Source organism: Magnolia sinica, chromosome 4 (genome assembly GCF_029962835.1).
Source record: "Magnolia sinica isolate HGM2019 chromosome 4, MsV1, whole genome shotgun sequence".
In the NCBI taxonomy this organism is placed as follows: Eukaryota; Viridiplantae; Streptophyta; class Magnoliopsida; order Magnoliales; family Magnoliaceae; genus Magnolia; species Magnolia sinica.
In genome coordinates, this window is record NC_080576.1 from 1,318,935 (window position 1) to 1,340,626 (window position 21,692).

Genomic DNA, 21,692 nt, shown 5'->3' on the forward strand with positions numbered 1-21,692 from the left:
ACTCCTATCATATGAAAAGAACATCAACAGAAAAGGAATGAACAGAAAGACAGTAGATATCAGATGAACATGGCACTGTGCCCAGCTAATGGAGTAAGGTTGAAGGCAGAAATTCTGTCCCGAGCTGGCAGAGGCCTCCCAGCAAGTCAATTACCTCAGCAAGCAGACTTAACGAGTCTGCATGAGTCTCAACCAAGTTTATTTCACCAAGTTTTGAGTTAAGTCACCAAGTTCTAGAACCATGTTTTGGAACCATAATTTTAGAACTATGGTCTACCATGTAGAAGCTATAGTGGATGGTCCATGGTTTTTAAAATTATGCTGGTCTGATGATTTGAGCCATCACTTCTCTTCATTTTTTCCCCCTGACTTGCAACTTTTAACTGAGCGAAGATTATTAACTCTCTCAACTTGGCTTAATCTGTAGTGTAATCAGAGTCCAGATACACATCGCTGGTGGGGCAATTGATTCAGCAGCAAGAACCAGTACACCTAGAATTAGCTTTCTAGTGGGTGGAACTTGTCCTATAGACAACAATCCAAATCACATTGGGACTCCTCTTCATGTAGTTTCAACAGTAAAGAACACATGGTACAATGCGAATTCAAGAACAGAAATTAGAATAAAATCATTGGTTGCATGGTAGGCCTGCACATGAACTGGATGGAACACACAGCGAAGGTTGTAGTTTTGGGACCAAATGAAGAAAACCCAATTTGCTTATCCATCGGAGCTCTTGTGCCACGTCCTTCATTGTTGGCCTTTCCTCCCCCTTCTCGTTGATGCACTTCAAAGCAATTTCTGCAAATGCAATGAATTGCTCCATCTTTCCGTCATTCAAAATCCTTTCTTCCAAAACTGAGCCAAGGCGTTTCTCTTCCATTGAAGAAAAGACAATCTCCCCCAACCACATGTTCCCTCTGCTTGCCTCAAAAGCTGCCTTACCGGTTAAAAGCTCAAGTAGCAAAACCCCAAAGCTAAAAACATCACTCTTTTCTGTTAATTGTCCTGTGCAAATGTATTCAGGATCAAAATGACAGAGAGTCCCTGCTTCGGTCGATTCTACATGCTTTTGACCCAGCGGAATTGATACTGCAAGACCGAAATCAATTAGTTTGGGATTGTAATGTTCATCCAATAAGATATTTGTGGATTTTATGTCATTGTGCAAGACGGGACTTGGAAAAGCTACGTGGAGATATGTAACCGCATCAGCAATTTGAGTAGCTATCCTTAAACGAATTTCCCAGGAAAGGTCGAACTTGCGGATGTGGTGGAAAAGACTTCGATTGGAGATGAATTCGTAGACCAACAAGGGACACTCAGTCTCCAGACAACAACCCAAGAGCTTCACCACATTCCTGTGGTTGATTTGGGCTAACATAACAATTTCATTAAAAACATACTCTGCACTTCTTTGGCTATCATTCCAAATTATTTCCCTTTTAATGAAAATTGGCCGGCCTTGGTACAGACCCTTATAATTAGTACTGAAGCCTCCACAACCAATTTGGAAGTAATTCGCAATAATCATTTCGATTTCACCTACAGAGAAGATACAGATGGGGTTTTTAACTTTGCCATCGCAGGAAGAGATTAGCTCCCGTAGCAACCGTGCTCCGTTTTCTAGGAACCATTGTGCCTGTTTTCTCCTTCACTGAGCTACCTGCAAAAACTATAAGATTGAAAATTCATTCATTTCAACGATAAGCAAGCATGGTGACAGAGATCAAATGTGGGGATTTTCAGAACGTAATCAAATAGTTGTTGGGTGAAGAGTAGGAGAACTAACCTTTAAAAGCCTTTTTTCAGAAAGCTATAGGTGTCTTCTAAGGACCCCAATTGCTCTAATGGCAATGAAAAATGCCTAATTAATACGGCCTAACAAATGCAAGTGATGGAAAGGCCACCTACATGGAATATGTAACATGTATCTGGAAACTCCCGGGGAAGAAAGAGCATATAAAAGATGAAGATCGTATCACCACCTTTACATGGAGAATTAATCCCAGACTGCAATATGGTGGATAGCTGATAAAGAGAAAATGGATGGGAAGGGGCTCAATTATTTTGCAGTCAATGCCTCAAAATTCCAGTCAACCGGTAGAAATTTCATAGGATTTCATGTCTATCAATGCCTAAAAGTCAATGAATTGAAATTTCAAAACGGATTATAATAAAGGACAATTTACCACCGATTTTTAAGTTGTGTTGTCTCACCCATCGTTTTATCATGCTTTATAGGCTTGGCAATCCATACGGTCCAAATGACCAAACGACCAGCAGAAAAAAATCAATCAAAGAATTCAGATGGTTGAGATTGTTTGATCAGTGTGAATTTCGAGCTATGCTCTAACTACAACGTGTTCCACAACTACTTGCTCAAATTGCTATGCAGTGTGCATTTATGCCATGTTTACAATGGACAGGACACTATACCTGAAAGAATGTTAGGTTAATCAGGTAGGGTCGGGCCAGTTGAGTGTATAGAATTTTATACAAACCAAACACTACGCACTTCGCTATTCTAGTTGCTTAAATTCTATCATCTTGATCATTCAAGTAATGTTATGATTGTTAGTCCCGAACAAAATATGTGAAAAATATTTTGAATTCAAATAAATTTTCTTTTAGATATGTTCATTATGTAAATTCTTATAATTCTCAAAACAATTTAAACAGTATAATTCAAAAGCACACTAATTTTAAAATTAAAAACAACCTTAATTGTAGTGTACTTAGCAAACAACTTAATTGAGCACAAATCATTAATCACTTGGTAGAAAAATCCCAAACATTTAATTCCTTGGTGCACAGTGATATCTAGACTTAACGCATGTAAAGGTTCAACTTACTACATTTATGTCAACATTGACAATCACACTATGACTTTTTTAGTTTGCAATTTTTTTTTCATCAATGGTAGTTACTCTACTTCTCCTTCTTTCATTCAATAGGTAACCTTTTTTGAAATATATTATTTTTTAACTGGATCTTAACACTTTTTTTTTTCAATTCATTTTTTACTTTTTCCCTTGAACATGATTGACAAGTTCCTCAGGCTTGGTTTCTAGTATTGTTGATAATTATCAATTTAAAATTACAGTATCAAACTTCATATCTGAATATGTAAGCTAAATATTAAATGTGAAAATTCATGACTCAATCAATATGAAATTTTCAAAGCAACTAAATCTAGGCTTCAAAAGTACTCCTCACTAAGTACCTTTCATTCTAAATTTCAGACCACTTCAAATCATAGCAAATTTATAGAATTTTACTTACAATTTTTTTAGCACAAAACAACAAATTTTATACACAGTTGAAGAATTTTTCAACGAAACTCCACCCCCAACCTAAATGATACATTGTCCTTAATGTTAAAAATATAAGTAATAAAATTACACAAGAGCAATTTTATTTTATTTTTAGTTAGCTTGTTAGCACACACCCATGTCAGTACACACACTCCGTGTTAGCCACCCCCGTTAGGGATCGATACTAAGACCTCAAGTGTTGAAACGAGGTATCTCTACTCAGTCTGCCAGTTGAGCTATGGATCTGGTAAATTGTAATCAAGTGGACGGTAGAGAACACCCAAAAAAATGCAAAAATTCTTGAATTCTCTAAATTGGTGCAAAAATACAAAACTACCTAAGCTAATAAACAATCGAAGCTTAACTAAAAACTAATGTCCAAGATCTCCATTAGACTAGAAGATAAAAAAGGACTCCGATAGGTATGGACAACTCCTCTGAAGCACTTAGTGTCAATCTGTATCCAATACATCAATCCTCAATGCTCTAGAATTTCAACTATTAGCATGATCATTAAGAGCATTCTTATATCGGGGATTTAAGAAAATGAGATTCCATAATATTGTTCATTAGGTTCTATCTCCACCACAGAATACGGTGTAGGGCAAAACGAATCCTCAACCACTATACTTTCAGATATAGGCCTCTCTTCAAGTAGATCAAACGCCAAACTTTTAATTTTTTTGTACAACAGAAATTTTCATACCAGATTTTGGTGTTTCTTCAGTTAAAAAGTCTTTAGTTAAATTTTTAGATTTTGGCTCTCTTAAGGCATTAATGATATCTAAGATCATCTCGTTCTCAGAATTATATATATATATATATATATATATATAAAAGAGCCAAGCAGACGTCTATAGGGTCAGAGCAAAAAGGCAATATTCTATAATTGTGGAGATCATGTCAACCTCTTGCATGTCCTCTACATCCCCTTGTTATTTGGGCATGTTGATCATATTCAACTCCATAATTATATTCCCAAATAACAATTTAAGAACCATAATTATATTCCCAAATAACAATTTAAGAACCACATTTCTACAATTGATTATGGCGTTTGAAATAGTTAAGTATGGTCAACTTAGAATAACCAAAATATGGGTGCTCGCATTTATAATTGGTTGGGTATCCAAAACGATTAAACCTATTAAAAAGTAGAATTTATAAAAAAAATAATAATAATAATAATAAATAAATAAATAAATTAGGCGGCGTACGCAGTGCAGATACGCTGCATGCATGAGTGCATAAATACTATTTTCACATCCAGCAGGTTTGGCCGCCTAATTTGCAACGCTCTAGACTACGGGACTGTGACCACTGGGCATTGAAAAACCATTTCCTCTCCCAGCTTGGTTTCCTCCACGTTCTAGCAATGTGTTCATCTTACATGATGGGCCTTATTTTGAGCTTGTGTAATATTGGTCTTGTTATAATTAAGCCCATCAGACGTCTTGTACTCTTGTCTTGTTTTTTAGCTGTCCTATTCCAATGATCTGATGGAGAAATGTGGCTGTAGGTTGATTTTATCCATTGGCTCACTCTTGGCCATAAATTGGCTGCATCATCAAGCTGCTTTCTGATCAGAACAATCCAGTTTGTCTTGGATAGCCAGGATGACCCCATCATATATACAAGCATAACCAAAACAAGAAATATGCTAGTAACACATGGAAAACACACACACACTTACACAAATTCTATAATTCAAGGCTTGAATTGAAATTCTCATTTGCATCTATACACAAGCTGTGTTTCAAGTCACATGGCCAAACAGCTACCAAAGAAGAATCTTGCGAGCATTCCTCAAGGAGAACGCCCCTTTTTTGTATTTGTCTTAGCCCTTGCGCCACTTCCTTCATTGTCGGCCTATCAACTACCACTAAACAAAAATTAATATTAATAATAATAAAAAAAGAATTAAGGATGAACAAATTGGTCAATAAGTCAGCTTTGCCACTAGTTGATGATTACTTCCAGTCAAATGGTTTGAAATTTATACTTAAATGTGTGTGGTTAGGTTTGAAATTTATTCTTCGTGGAATAACCCAAAGAAATCTCTCTAATCAGATAATCTTATGGGTCAGAAGGTTTCCCTTCTTTTCCAAACCCAGCAATTTTCCAATGCATGGATTATAATTAGGATCATTTGTTACCATTACTCTTTGGAACCATAAACCATTCATGCGAAAAGACCCACCAAATTGATGGTTTAAATGGTAGGGTGTGTTTCTTCATAAGCAATCTTTCCATCCATTTTGCAAGTGAGTGATTATATGGCTACGAGTCATCATATGGTGATTTTTACAGGATAATCTGATGGATTGATTGGATCTTCCACGTATCCCTATCTAAGATGGAGACTGGACCATTTCTTAGTTCTAAAATGCCATAATATGATCAATCAAGAGGATTGATGCGGATACTATAATCAGCGGAATCCATTGAGTTCGGTTGTGTACCACTGAGAACATCTCCAACATGTCATTCCACATTTTAGGGTGATCTACGCCACTAATTGGGAGTCCCACACAAAAATCAACATGGTCTTATTATGATATCCTCCAACCATCAGGTCCATCACAGCATGCATGCTGGCCCATTCACATGATAGTTCACCACATGAACATGGCCAATTACTATACACGTTACTGCACACTAATGCCTGCATTGCGTGGACTTTCCCAAGCGTCCATGTTTCTAGCATTTGCCTTTCTCACTAGATGTTGGTAGAATTTCCCTTTCAAACAAGTGGTGGTGGAATTTGTCCAAATGGATGGAATCTTAAAATTACAGGGGGAAATTATAGGCTGCTCGGCATTATAACACAGATAATGTGCAGAACGCACCTCTGCTGTAAACATGGCACCTACTTCATATCCAAACCACCCAAGTAGTGGGACCCACTGTAGAACCGCCATAAATGCGAACCCATAAATTCAGCTGAAAATATTGGCCCATTGGTGGAAGTTTAATGGATAGAAAAAGGAAAAGCAGCAAGCAGATGAAATTGAACAAATTTTCTAATCACAAGTCTAAATTGTTCAAGAATCTATTTATTGGATATGACCAATCTATAACAGGATCCACCATTTGGACAGTTTGGATTTGAGCATCATGTGTCCGAATTAAGGGAGCCCTCAGCACCTTAGATATGATGAAAAGCAGAGCACCCTATCATTCCGCCAAATGGAGAATACAGTCCTGCAGCATTTATATTACTTGCATAGTATCTCGTATTACATGGTAGCATCAAGTAAGAGGTTTCTTAATCCCATGTGCATGTTTAAGGTAGTCCTTCTGCAGGCTATCATCTATGTCAATGTTGTCCGTGGCCATCCATCAGGTGGGTCTCACCATGTAGATGCCCGGGCCCATAAATCAGACCAGCTGGCTTGTCATATACGGCATAACGTCAGGACAAACAAATAGCTCAAACCCAGTTTCTAAAACCAAAAAATCAGGCCAATTGACTCATCATGAGTTTAAAAAATAAAAAAATAAAAAAGTGTGTTCCATTAGCTGTACAAAATTGTGCATCCAGAAACTGATAACAGGAACCATCAAAATTCAGGAGCCAAAACTTTTGGGGATGTGTAATATGCATTTTGCCCATGCTTAATTGAAATCCCCGACTCTCTTTCATGTTTGATGACTGTGTTGGGATATGTGAGTCAAAATACAGAGCTATATATAATTCCATCTTTTCTGTTTTATCAGCCAGTAGCTATATATTCAGCAGTGATATCTTCCATGGTCCCTAAATCACAGATCTTTATTATTGAACTGTGGAACTGAATTTTAGCAACTGAAAATCCTCTTCAATGATCCACATCAGCTAAACAGAACGATATTTAGAATCATGTCAATTCAGTACCATTCATGTATTTTCCCAAAAGATGGATAATTGTTGGACCACATGTGCATATGGGCTCTATTGGGTATCTGTAGTCATGGAATAGGAAAAACAAATCAACGTCATCCATCAAAATATAAATTCCATTTGGGTGGACAATTGTCCAGCCATGTAAGATAAGGAAAATAGAAGGGTGGGAGTGGCACTGAAAATAGGAAAAATCCATACTTTTTTGAAAACAGGTAACAAAATAAAGTATTAAGTTATCCATTGTCCAAAAATTGAAAATTTAAAAGAGGTAAGTATTCATTCTATTCGAAGGACTGGATCACTGCCCAAATTAACTCTTGAAAAAATAAAAATAAAAAATCAGTGGACAAAAAACACTGCTCCAAGAAGCATCTTCCAACTAGATATTAAGGAGCCAATACCTACTACTGCTTTGAAGAACTGAGGCATTTCTAGAAGTCCAGATCTCAGCATTCATCATCACCACCGATCATCACTTTCAATGTAATAGAAGCATCACAGACCCAAAATCAACACGGAAATCCACAAAACCAAAACATTTCAAAGGGAACCACCACCATAACAAGAGCAGAACTAGCCATCCATATTTGTGGCTTCCACGATCATCAATTTCCAAGGAAAACCCCCTGTATTGGACCGTAAAAAAGATAGAGAAAAGAGAAGAGGAGAACAATGGCCATACAATTTCTCAGATGATGGCCATCCTCTATAAGCCAGCAGCACTTGGGTTGCTAATATTCATGATTCCAAAAGCCATCTCAGGACATCATTAAACCAGCACCATGAAAGAAAGAACGAAAGATGGAAAGAAATAAAGGAGAAATAGGGAATTTCATAGCCATAAACCAGCACAACCAAATGATACCCACCAAACAACAGTTTAACATTCCTACAACTTTAAATCCAGGAAAAAAAGGGTGTTTTACATGGATTACCTTGGAGAAAAATCTCTTACATCGGAAAGATCACTAACATCGGAATGTCTTTCAAGATCACTAACATCGGAATGTCTTTCCCTTTCTGTCCTAAACATTGGTTCGTACGAGTACCTTAGTATCCTTCTGAGCTCCTGATGCACTTCCTCCATGGAAACGTTTTCCGTTTCTGTTGTATTCCTTGTTTCCAAAGATGATCTTATTATCCTTCTAAGCTCTTGAACCACTTCCTTCATGGTTGGCCTTTCCTCACCCTTTTCTTTGAGGCACCTTGATGCAAGCACTGCAAAAGCCAACAATTGCTCCGTCTTTCCCTGGCTCCAATTGCCAGCATCCAATTCCGGGCGAAGCAACTTATCTTCAATGAATGAAATGGCCAAATCAAGGGTTGCATCTGTCGCGGATACCAGAAAACGATTACACTTTCCAGTAAGCAGATCAAGCAGAAGCTGCCCGAAGCTAAAGACGTCGCACTTTTCTGTTACTTGTCCGTACAGGGCGTATTCAGGACAAATATAACCATATGTGCCTCGAATCCGGTCCACTATTAGTTTTTCTTCTCCTAAGGGAATCGACATTGCCAAACCGAACTCAATTACCTTAGCAGAATAGTTGTCATTCAAGAAAATATTAGAAGGTTTTAAGTCCAGAAGCACGATGGGCTTGACAGTGGCTGTGTGCATGTAGGTGAGTGCATCTGCAACTTCCGTAGCGATTCTTAGACGGTCTTCCCATGAAATTCTTCTCCTTGGGCCGGAGAGGTCCGCATCATCAATGTACTGAACAAGGCTTCCATTGGAGACGAATTCGTAGACAAGCATGGGAAGTTCCGTCTCAAGGCAACACCCCAAGAGCTTCACCACGTTCTTATGCTTCATCTGTGATAACACGGTCATCTCGTTGAAAATTTCATCACGAATACCAGACAAGCGTCGGTACTTCTTTACGAGAATGGTACGGCCAAGGTAGGTTCCCTTGTAATAATTTCCAACGCTGCCGGGGAAAACTGGATTGGTGTTGCCAATGGCCTTTTCTAGCTCTGCTGCTGAGTACATCCGGATGGGATTCACTCTGCCATCACAAGAAGAGATGAATTCCTCCAGCATCCGCCCTCCGTTCTCTATGAAATTTCTCTCTTTTTCTTTTTCTTTTTCTTTTTCTCTCATCTTCTTTAAGCCCAACTTCATCTCCCAAAATAACAAGGAAAATCAAAATAGCTTTTCTTTCCTTCTCTGTCTGACGGAAATTAAATATACAAAAGAGACTGCAAGGGAGGAGTCTACACAGTACGCTCGGCTTTCAAAACAATTCGCTTGCAGTTTCCAGGAAATGTCAGCCGTCCCGCGTTCTCGATCAGGCTTAGATGCTGATGACGTCTGATTTCTCCATCAATTAGATTTTGAGGTCAGACGACCTTTCCTCGTCTCTTCGTCTCCTTTCTGGACGCGGATTGCCTCGAGACGAATGCGGATTGCGTAGTGAGTACGCTTTGGGGCCACCATCGCTGTATGTGTCTGATGCACGCTTTGGGGCCACCATATCCAAAGCTCAAGTAAACCACATTGTAATAATGATATCCACCATCCAAATCTTCCTATGGCTCATACTCATAGAATCACGCTATGAATGAAGGGAAAATACAAATATCGGCGTCAACCCCTGTAATAATATTGTCCAACATTCAAACCTTCCTAGGGCCCACATCACATAGACATAGATAAACGGAAAACACAAATACCACCTTGAACCAAAAATTATGTTGTCCTGTGAAGTTTATAATAAGCGTTCAATTAATACTATTTATTGTGGTGTGGTTCGTCTACATCACTTGATCAATACAGCTGTTGTGTGAAGGCTTTTGTCTAAAAATATAAAAACTAGTGGTTAAACCTTTTGCCATATTATGTACAAGCAAACGGCCAAGTATACCCTACAAACAAAATCTTCAAGGATATCATTAGGAAAATGATAGAGGATAATCCGTGGGTGTGACACTTAACATTGTCTAAGGCACTTTTTTTTAGAATATTTTGCCATTAAAGTGCGGATTGATAAAATTATGACATTAAAATCGCTACGGGTTTATTCACTTTTATGAGTTCATATAATTCATGTTTCATATGCTAAAAAGGCTCAAGTGTTGGTGGACCCTTGAAATAGTATTTTTAACACTTATCTCTTGAAATTATGGCTTTGATTGTAAGTTATGTTAGAGTTAAGAGAGAGTTAAGATTTTTTGTTTTTTTTTTTTTTTTTTTTGAGAGCCTCCAATGTGAGAGAGGTATGAGTTTTTGCCGTAAGTTCTCTCTATCCTTATAATATTCTCTTAATAGTGATTGATTATCACTTTATGCTATGGTTTTTCATGCAAATGTTTTCCACATAAAAATCATGTGTTATGTATGTAGTTGATTGGATTTTTCATTTTTTCTTTTTTGTTTCAATCTAGATTAATGTGTTTCCACATGGCCGATTCTCTAATAATATTTCCTTCAGTTGATTGATTGTAAACATACCTCCCATGGATCAAAACGGCTCTTAGAGCCGCAATTGGACAGGTATAGTCCGTCATTGTAATTTGGCCAAAGCCCATGAATGCTAATATATATGGAAGGATGTAATGGAGAGAGGAATCATGTGTTGAATGAAGTAGAAGATATTGAAATCTTGGGCATTTGACAAAATTACAAGGGATGCCACCAATGTAAATTATAGTTTGGAATTGAAATGGACTGTGCTATGCATCGAGCGTGGAGATTAAATAAACTAGATAAAAGGCATACCTGATTGGAAAGTATTGCCATAGGTAATTGTTGGAATCTGTTGGAATCTTCCGCACCTTACACCCATAGAGAAGTATCACAGTGGGAAGTAGAGGTTTCATACAAATGTATTAGTTTGGGTATCTAACTCTTGTTTAAATAATTGCAAGAGAGAGGAGTTTGTAACCCATCCAAACACCTCCTCCTCAAATAAACTTAGTACTGAAAATCTGTTTGACAATTTTATATATATATTCTTAAGTATATTTTTTCACACAAATTTATTTAGTAAAGATAAACTATAAATGTTTGAAAGTTGACAACTTATCATATTTGTTCCAATCGTCTTAACTTAATATCTTTTGTAGAAAACGAGAGAAAACCAGTTATTGCCATGCCTTCAAATTTGGCACACATTTGTCCAATCCAATAAAATTTCAATAATTTCCCACGAAATAAAGCCAAGTAAATAAATGGTCCAGTTCTTTTATGCTTACTATGTGCAATAACATGAATTGAATGTAAAGAGGCAATTTGATGGTGCTCATCACAAGAATGTGTTCATACTTTAAATTTCTACAAGCATGGCCTTTAATTACGTGGTCAAAGTGCATTGGTGAGACCTGCCATACCATTGATGGACTTCATTTTAGATGGAAAAATGACTCAAGGATTATACGTATTGGATGATTTTAATCCATCTAAATTAGCATATTAATATTGTAACTGATTTAGTTTTAAACATCCATTTAATAGCCACAAATTTAATTGCTAGACCTCTTAGATGACCTTAATTTTGATGCTATGATCTGTTTAAGATAGAACCATTGTTTGGACAATCTGAGCATGCATACATCAATGCAATGCAATGTATTTGCTACGTTATGACGAACTATCAAAATAGTCTCCAACGGACTTGGACTCAGCGAAGTCAGTGTGAGTCGTGTCACTACAACAAAAATGGGTTTAACCAGCAATTTCAGAGTGGTCTTTTTTACGGCGCTAAGCAAAACCGGGCGCTCCTGAGCGGATCTATAAATACAAAAAAAAAAAAAAAAAAAAAAAAAAAGAAACAACCTACCCATCGGAATCCCAGCCCCAACTCTCACCTTCTCCCCGCCCCTGACTCTCTCTCTCTCTCTCTCTGCAACTCCACGACGCGATGGAGTCATTTCAGCGACTCTGAAACTTGCGGCAGCAGCTTCAGGACAATCTCCTCTCCCTCAAGGACACAGGTCAGTAGATCCAGGACCGGATCGAAAATCGACGGCTCCACCAGCACCACCTCATCGCCTCCCTCCAATCCCTCGTCCCCAACCTCGTCTCCTCCCTCGATCTCTCCCTCCAGCTCATCTCTTCCTTCAACGGCCAATCCTACACTCCAAACCCTAACTCTAACCCTAATCTTAGTTAAGTCACCAAGTTCTAGAACCATGTTTTGGAACCATAATTTTAGAACTATGGTCTACCATGTAGAAGCTATAGTGGATGGTCCATGGTTTTTAAAATTATGCTGGTCTGATGATTTGAGCCATCACTTCTCTTCATTTTTCCCCCCTGACTTGCAACTTTTAACCGAGTGAAGATTATTAACTCTCTCAACATGGCTTAATCTGTAGTGTAATCAGAGTCCAGATACACATCGTTGGTGGGGGCAATTGATTCAGCAGCAAGAACCAGTACACCTAGATTAGCTTTCTAGTGGGTGGAACTTGTCCTAAAGACAACAATCCAAAACGCATTTGGACTCCTCTTCTTGTAGTTTCAACAGTCAAGAATACATGGTACAATGCGAATTCAAGAACAGAAATTAAAATAAAATCATGGGTTGCATGGTAGGCCTGCACATGAACTGGGGAACACACAGCGAAGGTTGTGGTTTTGGGACCAAATGAAGAACACCCAATTTGCTTATCCGTCGGAGCTCTTGTGCCACTTCCTTCATTGTTGGCCTTTCCTCCCCCTTCTTGTTGATGCACTTCAAAGCAATTTCTGCAAATGCAATGAATTGCTCCATCTTTCCGTCGTTCAAAATCCTTTCTTCCAAAACTGAGCCAAGGCGTCTCTCTTCCATTGAAGAAAAGACAATCTCCCCCAACCACATGTTCCCTCTGCTTGCCTCAAAAGCCGCCTTGCCAGTTAAAAGCTCAAGTAGCAAAAACCCAAAGCTAAAAACATCACTCTTTTCTGTTAATTGTCCTGTGCAAATGTATTCAGGATCAAAATGACAGAGAGTCCTTGCTTCAGTTGATTCTACATGCTTTTGACCCAGCGGAATTGATACTGCAAGACCGAAATCAATTAGTTTGGGATTGTAATGTTCATCCAATAAGATATTTGTGGATTTTATGTCATTGTGCACCCTCCAGTTAAGCTGACCATGTCTTGGATGAGTTCATGTCCACAATTCCCTTTCATCGGAAGTTCCAAACTATCCCAACACATTACCCATGATGGCCAAGATGAGTTTTCAGAAACACTCCATGAAAAAAGAATGCCCATGCGCCTGATGGATGGACGGTTTGGATTCATCTTATACCATGTGATCAGACCCACATGAATAGCTGACGTCACTATGGCTAATGTTATGAACATCAGTCAATCCGTTTCTGCAACAGCAGTAGTATAGTTCAATACAACATGGATATTGCTGGTATGATGCATATCAACCAATCCTCCTCTCACATTCACAGTAGCTATTTATTAGTAGTGTATTACGATACAACAAGTATTGCTTGTAGCTGATATGAAGCACATCAGCCTATACGTGTGTATAGCCATATATGACACATGGGCCCACTTGTACATCAGCCATATATAACACGTGTGTACTTCAGTCATATATAACACACGTGTGTACATCAGCCAATACGTGTGCACATCAAGCAATTCAATTTTACATCAGCCAATTCACCCGTATATTAGCCAATTCACGTGTGTATAGCTGAGTGCATGTACAGCTGCCAACACATGTATACATCAGCCAACATGTGTAATCATGGGACTGATACGTGAACACGTGTACACATGGGTCTGATGTGTACACGTGCACATCATTTAAGTACTTATGTTTACACGTATTTAAGTTGAGATATGTCACAAGCAATTCATGTACACGTGTTGTAGTTGAATACAACAACTTATGTATACCATGTTATTGGTTTATGGAATGGTCCACATGTAGTACTCCATGCATGTACACAAGGTGTATGGAATCATAAAAGTCTACATGATCACCTTGGTCCATCATTGTCGGGTTCACTTGCACATGGCATACGTGTATACAAAATTCAAATCCAATCCACTATACACATGGATTCCAATCCAAAAAAAAGGAAGGGTTACTTACCTTTTTAGATGAATATAATCGAAGATCCGCCGTTAAATATGCTCTGATACCACTGTAGGGAAGCGCGGAAGGTGAGCCCTCAAGATCTGACGGTCTACACGATATTTGGAACCTTTACAAAGCAGAAGATTGACGCTCCAATGGCCCGCCTATCTACTACTGGAGCAGATGGAACTATTCACACCTCTGATCCTACAGTATATAGTGGCCCCGGATCGCGATTTATGAATTAGATAGTCCTAAGGACAAGCGAGAATGGACAGACTCTCGTGCGCAATATTTCTCTCTCCGTTTACTCTCAGTATTTTATATATTTCATAATGCGAGAGAGAGCGCAAGCCTTTTTATAAGAAAGGAGAAGAGTTTGAATGAGACCATATCATCCGGTCTTATCTCTATCTCCTATCATAAATCAAATTCAATTTTGAATTTGAAATATAACAGAAAAGGAGAAAGGCCGAAGATGCTTAAACTTATGGGACCCACCCACTAGTTATTGCTCACCAGTGGGCCCCACCGGCCTACGTCCAACAAAAACATACTCTGCACTTCTTTGGCTATCATTCCAAATTATTTCCCTTTTAATGAAAATTGGCCGGCCTTGGTACAGACCCTTATAATTAGTACTGAAGCCTCCACAACCAATTTGGAAGTAATTCGCAATAATCATTTCGATCTCACCTACAGAGAATATACGGATGGGGTTTTTAACTTTGCCATCGCAGGAAGACATTAGCTCCCGTAGCAACCCTGCTCCGTTTTCTAGGAACCATTGTGCCTGTTTTCTCTTCTTCACTGAGCTACCTGCAAAAACTATAAGATTGAAAATTCATTCATTTCAGCGATAAGCAAGCATGGTGACAGAGATCAAATGTGGGGATTTTCAGAACGTAATCAAATAGTTGTTGGGTGAAGAGTAGGAGAGCTAACCTTTAAAAGCCATTTTTCAGAAAGCTATAGGTGTCTTCCGAGGACCCCAATTGCTCTAAATGCAATGAAAAATGCCTAATTAATACGGGATAACAAATGCAAGTGATGGAAAGGCCGCCTACATGCAACATGTAACATGTATTTGGAAACTCCCGGGGAAGAAAGAGCATATAAAAGATGAAGATCGTATTGCCACCTTTGGAGAATTAATCCCAGACTGCAATAGGGTGGATAGCTGATAAAGAGAAAATAGATGGGAAGGGGCTCAATTATTTTCAGTCAATGCCTCGAAATTCAAGTCAACTGGTCGAAATTTTATGGGATTTCATGTCTATCAATGCTCAAAAGTCAATGAATTGAAATTTCAAAACGGATTAAAATAAAGGACAATTTACCACCAATTTTTAAGTTGTTTCACCCATCGTTTTATCATGCTTTATAGGCTTGGCAATCCATACTGTCCAAATGACCAAACGACCAGCATAAAAAATTCAATCAAATAAATCAGATGGTTGAGATTGTTTGATCAGTGTGAATTTCGGGCTATGCTCTAACTACAACGCGATCCACAACTTGTCCGTACAGGGTAGGGTGTCTACAAAGGGCTATAAAATTTTTTGATCAAACTTTTGTGTGTGTTTTCCTTTGATCCAGGTCCATGTGACCTTTCGACAGGTTGGATGGCAAATAAACATTATAGTGAGCCTTAGGAAGTTTTTAATGTTGGGCTCATGATCACTACTATTTTCCTCTAGTGTGGTCCACCTGAGATTTGGATCTACTTATTTTTTAGACCTTGTCCTAAAATGAGTTTGAAAAATGGATGGGCAGAGTTGATATACAACACATACATTAAGTGGACCCCATGGTTAGGACCTCACTCTACGTTGCTACCCTTGCCTCACCTAATCTGCACTTTGGAAGAATTTTATAAACCCTAATGAGCCCGGCCAGGTCTTGTTGGGCTGACAGGCTTCTGGACATCCTTAGTCCAACCTAACCCATTTATAAACATGCTTAAAACTTAAGCCCAAGCCCCAATGTGGGCCTAATTCTCCAGTTCGAGCTCAGCCCAAGGTGAGCTAGGCTTGGAAACCCGACAGACCAACCCGACTCATTGACACCATTAGGGGTCATTGGATGCCTATAATTTTTTTAAGTTGTAAACACATTACACTTGAAAGGAGTTTAAGGTGTATTTGGTTTACATGCTATTTTGTTTAGCTTTTAAGTGGTAATCTGTTTACAGGAAACAATTTGTGTTTAGCTAGCCTATAAAATATTTAATTCCCATGAATAAAGCAGGTATTTATACTAGAGAGTTTGGGCGGTGAACCTTTCAAAATCTGCAAAAATCACATAAGAAGGACTTGATTTATTTTATTTTATTGAGCCCTAAGAAGATATTAAAGCATACACTCACAAACAGATTGGCTCCAAATGCAATTTAGAAGTTTTTAATGGTGGACGTCCCATCCTTCCCTTGTGCGGTCCATTTGATAATGTTTTAGCTATTTTCTTAAGGCTACGGGAGAGCATCAATGGAAGTACATGTCGGTTGTACCATACACATTATCATGTGGCCCACATATCATGAGTGTACATTGACCATTATATTCTAATATGTATAATGACTTTTTAATAGTAAAGACTTTACCTGTATTATGAAACACATGAAACATTGACTTTTTAATTACCATAATTTTTTATTATAGTTAAAAGTTGTAATCTATTTACATCCTACCTTTAGAAACAAATACGTGCATAAATCAGAATACCTGTAAGCCCAGGACTTTACAGGCATTCAAACGACCGCCTAGGTATACGTCTCTAGCTCCCTATATAATGTTCATTTACACCAAGCGTGGCACCATGTCATGTGGCTTCTTTTGGATGGTATGTTCTGGGCGTGATCGATCGGGTGTAAACAGTCCCATTATTATGGTTTCTGAACCAAGGGCCATCAGAGCATATTACACTGGTTGCACGGTCGGGATCTACAGTCTCACCTGCCACGTGTAAGGTAGAAAGGTCATCTATCGTGTTAGTAAAGAGACTGTCTCTGTCGCATCATTTCCAAGAACCATGTTGCCATTACCGACTCTCGATCTTAAACTTGCATATAAAGCGTGTGGAGCTAACATTTTCCACATTTTGAGTTTCGAGATCCCACTGCTTAGAATTTAGAATTGCCAGAAGATCAATGTTACTTGCCCACTCTTCCACATGCTATGGTCGAATACAACCGAAACGTATGTGCCAGTGGCCCACATGTCAAGATCCAGGTATGTTACAGGCAGATCTGACAGCGTTTGGAAAATAAATAAATAAAATTCAATTCCATCTAACGTATTAGGCGGGCCACACATGTGCTGATAAATGTGGACTGTTGGTTCTTATTTTAGCTGCCCATTTTATGGGCACATGCATCCCATCTGATGAGCACACCGGCCTGATTTTGCGGTTTAGATTGCTTTCATTGGGTGGAGGGAGTTGTTCCAGTCAAGGCTTCCAAAAGGTTAGTGGATTTATTCGAAAGAACGTGCAAGGAAATATCAAGAAATCATTTGATAATCCATCTTTTCTAAACGAGAAAAGGGTGGAATGACAGAAGAGGGTTCTTGTAGCCGACTCTAACTAAATTGCATAAGGTTTAGATGATAATGATATTGAGACCACATTCACTTGGTGTACACCTAACGAATAGCAGCCGGTGTTTCACGCGCATGTGCCAATTCCAACAGTGGGACCCATCTGCTCGGAATTTGAGAATGGTTCAAGAAAAGAGATATAAACAGGCATGGTCTCAAGTCCATCTATGTAGAGCCGATGCCAATGATGCAAATAACCCATCTAGTAGTCCTGCATCAGATGGGCAACTATTTGAGCATCATGTTGGTCAGGCATTTGGATCCAACTGTTAAAATTAAACTGGCCATAAATGATAGAAAGATACAAACAAAAACTCTCTCAGTTATCAGGAACTAGCAACACAATGGAGAATGATGACTAGCAAAAGACATCAAGTGAAACTGTTCCAGGGGCTAAGAGATGGCCTAAATGGAGGGACCCATTGGAAGATAAGGACTTCAGCCCTCTCTCACATTTACACGAGAGCTAAGAAATGAAAAGCCTCCTGAGTTTTTATCCAGAACTCAAAAGCTTAGGGCTCTATTTGGGAGCCTATATATTAACAAACGATAAGACTCCTAATCTGGACATAAGTAGAGGCTTACCAATCAAAACACTTTGGGCCTTTTATGGAGGACTTTGGACATAAGGAGAGGCTTACCAATCAAAACATTTTTGAATCTATGGACCAATAAGCAAAGAGATATAGAACAAAACAAAAAAGGAACTCTTTTCCTCTCCTTTCAGCTTGCTTTGCCAAAAGACCAAAATTATATATTCACTAGGGTCATGTGGACAAAAAGGCTGCTTAAGCCATATATGTGGGTCCCACCTCCTGATGTAGAGCGGGTCGCGGACAGTTACATGGCTAAAATGGATCAGAAAAGGCCCGGTCGACGACAGAAGTTATCGAGACCATCAAACCTTAAATCGGGCGTATCTTGCAATCCGGAATGAGTTATCTGACGTAAAATATATGATTTTGGAGTAGAACGAGCTACTTTAGCCAACCAACCCCGTTATGCCGGGTTGCGCAGCCCGAAATTGCGAAAAACCCCTAGATCGATGGTCGTTTCCCTATTTTAATTTCGTTTTTACTATAAATAGTAAGTTTTAGCTTAATTATAACTCTTCATCCGTCGGGCTTTAGGAGTTGCGCCCAACGTGAAAAGAGCTTAGAATAATTAGGAGAACGGGTTGGTGAAGCCAAATAGGACACTAACTATTTTTGGCCGAAAACCTTGCGCACTAGTAGACATCACGACCGTCTATAAATAGTAAGTTTACTATTTATAGTAAGTCGCGGATTCTAAGAGTTTGAGTTGTAGTTTGTATTCTAATTTCCTTCCCATTGCTTGGTACCCCTATTTAAAGGGTTGTAAACTCGTTTTTATTCATCAATTAATCAATTTCGAATTTATTAGAATTTATTTCTATTTTCTGCTTTCTTTCCTCGTGGATTCGAGAAGTCTCTGTGAGGAGTCCAGAGAAGCTCCGTGAATTCGGAGTAGTTATCCTCATCACGTTCTGTAAGACCCGTGTCCTAATCCGTACCATTCCGTTAGCTTCCGCGGTCCTTCCGGTCAAATTCCGGCAACCTTCGCACCGTATTCGGTGTTTGCGCACGATCCTAAGCCAGGTCCCGCGCACTGATGTCGGCTTGATCCGAAAGTTGTATCATAGCGACCGCGTCGTCGCCGCGATTCCAACGCCGTGACTTGCGCACCGAACCGATACCCAGGCAAGAAGATGCCGATCAGCGTTTATTCCGAAGAAACACCGCGCGTTGCGGATTTCGAGGGAATCTCTACGCAATTAGTCCCATTAATCAACATTAAATGCATCCCATACATCAAGTACTACACCCATTCCCTCTTTTTTCAAAAGTCCACCATTCTTTCCACCTCACCACTCCTCTTTTCCAAATTTCAACAACAACCATACACCTTTACAATTTTTTCAACCCAACCCATCACTCCATCACCTCACCTCACCCATCCATATCTTCTTTCTCTCTCTCATTTCTCATATCTCTCCCAAGCAACTCAACCCCCCTCACGTCCAAGCTTTCTCTCCCTCTCAAGTGTGGTCCACCTTTCATCATCCATCTACACCCTCCCATCTCTCATCCCCACCATCAAGAGTCCATCATCCTCCATCAAAGTTGAAGCTAAGGGGCATTGGAGTCTAAGAGACCAAGAAGAAGGAAGATAAGGTGGGTGATTTGTCATTATTTTAAATTTTAGGGCCCACTTGTTGGTGGAACCCATTTGGATGTATGTGATTTAATCTAGAGGGCCCATAGTGGCGGGGTTCCTCTACCTCACCGAATATCTCTCTCTCTATCTCTCTCCCTTTCTTTCTTTGTAATGGTGTAGATCCCACCAATATGTGTTACATCTACCCCGTCCATCTACATCAGACGGTGTGGCCCACTCTATTGCAGGTGATGATCCACACCATCCATTGTTTAGATGGCCCAATGCTTTATATATATATATATACATATATATATATATATATATACATTATGTATATAATAATATACAGTATCATATATAAAATATGTATAATATAATGTGTATCATATATATAATATAGTATATATTATATACATATAAGATGGTGGGCCACATCTACGTGGGACCCACCATAGCAATGAGATTAGGAGTTTGGTCGCTGGACGTTGGAAGTGAAGTGTGTGCACTGACGTGGATGTGTACCAGCAAACACAAAAAAAAAGAGGGGTTAGTTGCCTTTTTGGGATGGGCCACCTATGTAGGCCCCACCTTGATGTATGTGCTCAATCCAATCCGTCCATCTTCCTCTCCAGCTCATTTTAGGCGTTGAGCCAAACTTTGAGGGTAATCTGATTCTCAGGTGGGCTATACCATAAGAAATAGCGGTATCACCCTTGAAAACCACCTAGATCCCTTAATTCGTCAAAAGCAGGCCGTATATTGGACTCGTTTGATCGGTCTTGGTCCATGGAATCCGATGGCTGGAGTGGATTCATCCGATGCGGGCCCCACACAGGAGTTTCTGCAAAAAAATAATTTTTTTCAAAAAAAAAAAAAACAACAAACTAAGGCAGCAGCGCCTGCTACTGCCATTGTCAGGACGCCAGAGGGCGGACGGACGGACGGACTGGTTCCACGTCCAGCCGTGGGCCCCACCATGATGTGTATTTTGCACATCCACACCGTCCATTCATTGCCCACCTCCCTGGCCGTGGGCCATTCAAAAAATCAGCCTTATACGAAATTCATGTGGGCCATACCATTTAAAATCATGTGAAGACATGTCAAAATATATAAGATCACTTGGTGGGGCCTACCTGAGTTTTGGATGTTGCTGAAACTTGGTCTGTACCGTCATTTATATGGGACCCACATAATGGGTGGGCTGGATTGTGAATCACATCTCGGTGGGCCCCAAAACAAAAAAAAATATATATAATAATAACATTTTTAAAGCAGCAGTGCTGCTGCTGCTGCAGTGACGAGCGGACGGACGCTGGGGCCTCACGGCTCCAGCTGTGGGCCCCCACGGTGATGAATTTCGATCATCAACACCGAGCATTTGATGGGTCCCCACAGTTCATCCGTCCACGCCAAAAGTCAGCTGTATATGGAACTCTGGTGGGCCACATCATTTAAAATCATGTGTAGTCATGCCTAAAATATATAAAATCGTTGGTGGGGCCTACCTGAAATCTGGATGCGACTGAAACTTGGTCTGTACCCTCAGCCAAGTGGGACACACATAATGAGTGGGCTGGATTGTGGACCACATCACGGTGGGCTCCCTATCCATGTGTAAAATAAAATAAAATAAAATAAAAATAAAATAAATAACGGTGGGCCCTACCCACGGTCCGT

At 39.4% G+C, this 21,692-nt stretch overlaps 1 protein-coding gene across 1 annotated transcript; it reads right to left on the minus strand.

Moving 5' to 3' along the window:
• Window positions 1–429: 429 nt before the first annotated feature.
• Window positions 430–1,962, minus strand: LOC131242088 (wall-associated receptor kinase-like 1). Its single transcript, XM_058240490.1, has one exon. It carries the CDS (start codon window positions 1,533–1,535, stop codon window positions 630–632), a length of 906 nt encoding a protein of 301 aa, XP_058096473.1. The 5' UTR covers window positions 1,536–1,962; the 3' UTR covers window positions 430–629.
• Between the last annotated feature and the right edge of the window lie 19,730 nt (window positions 1,963–21,692).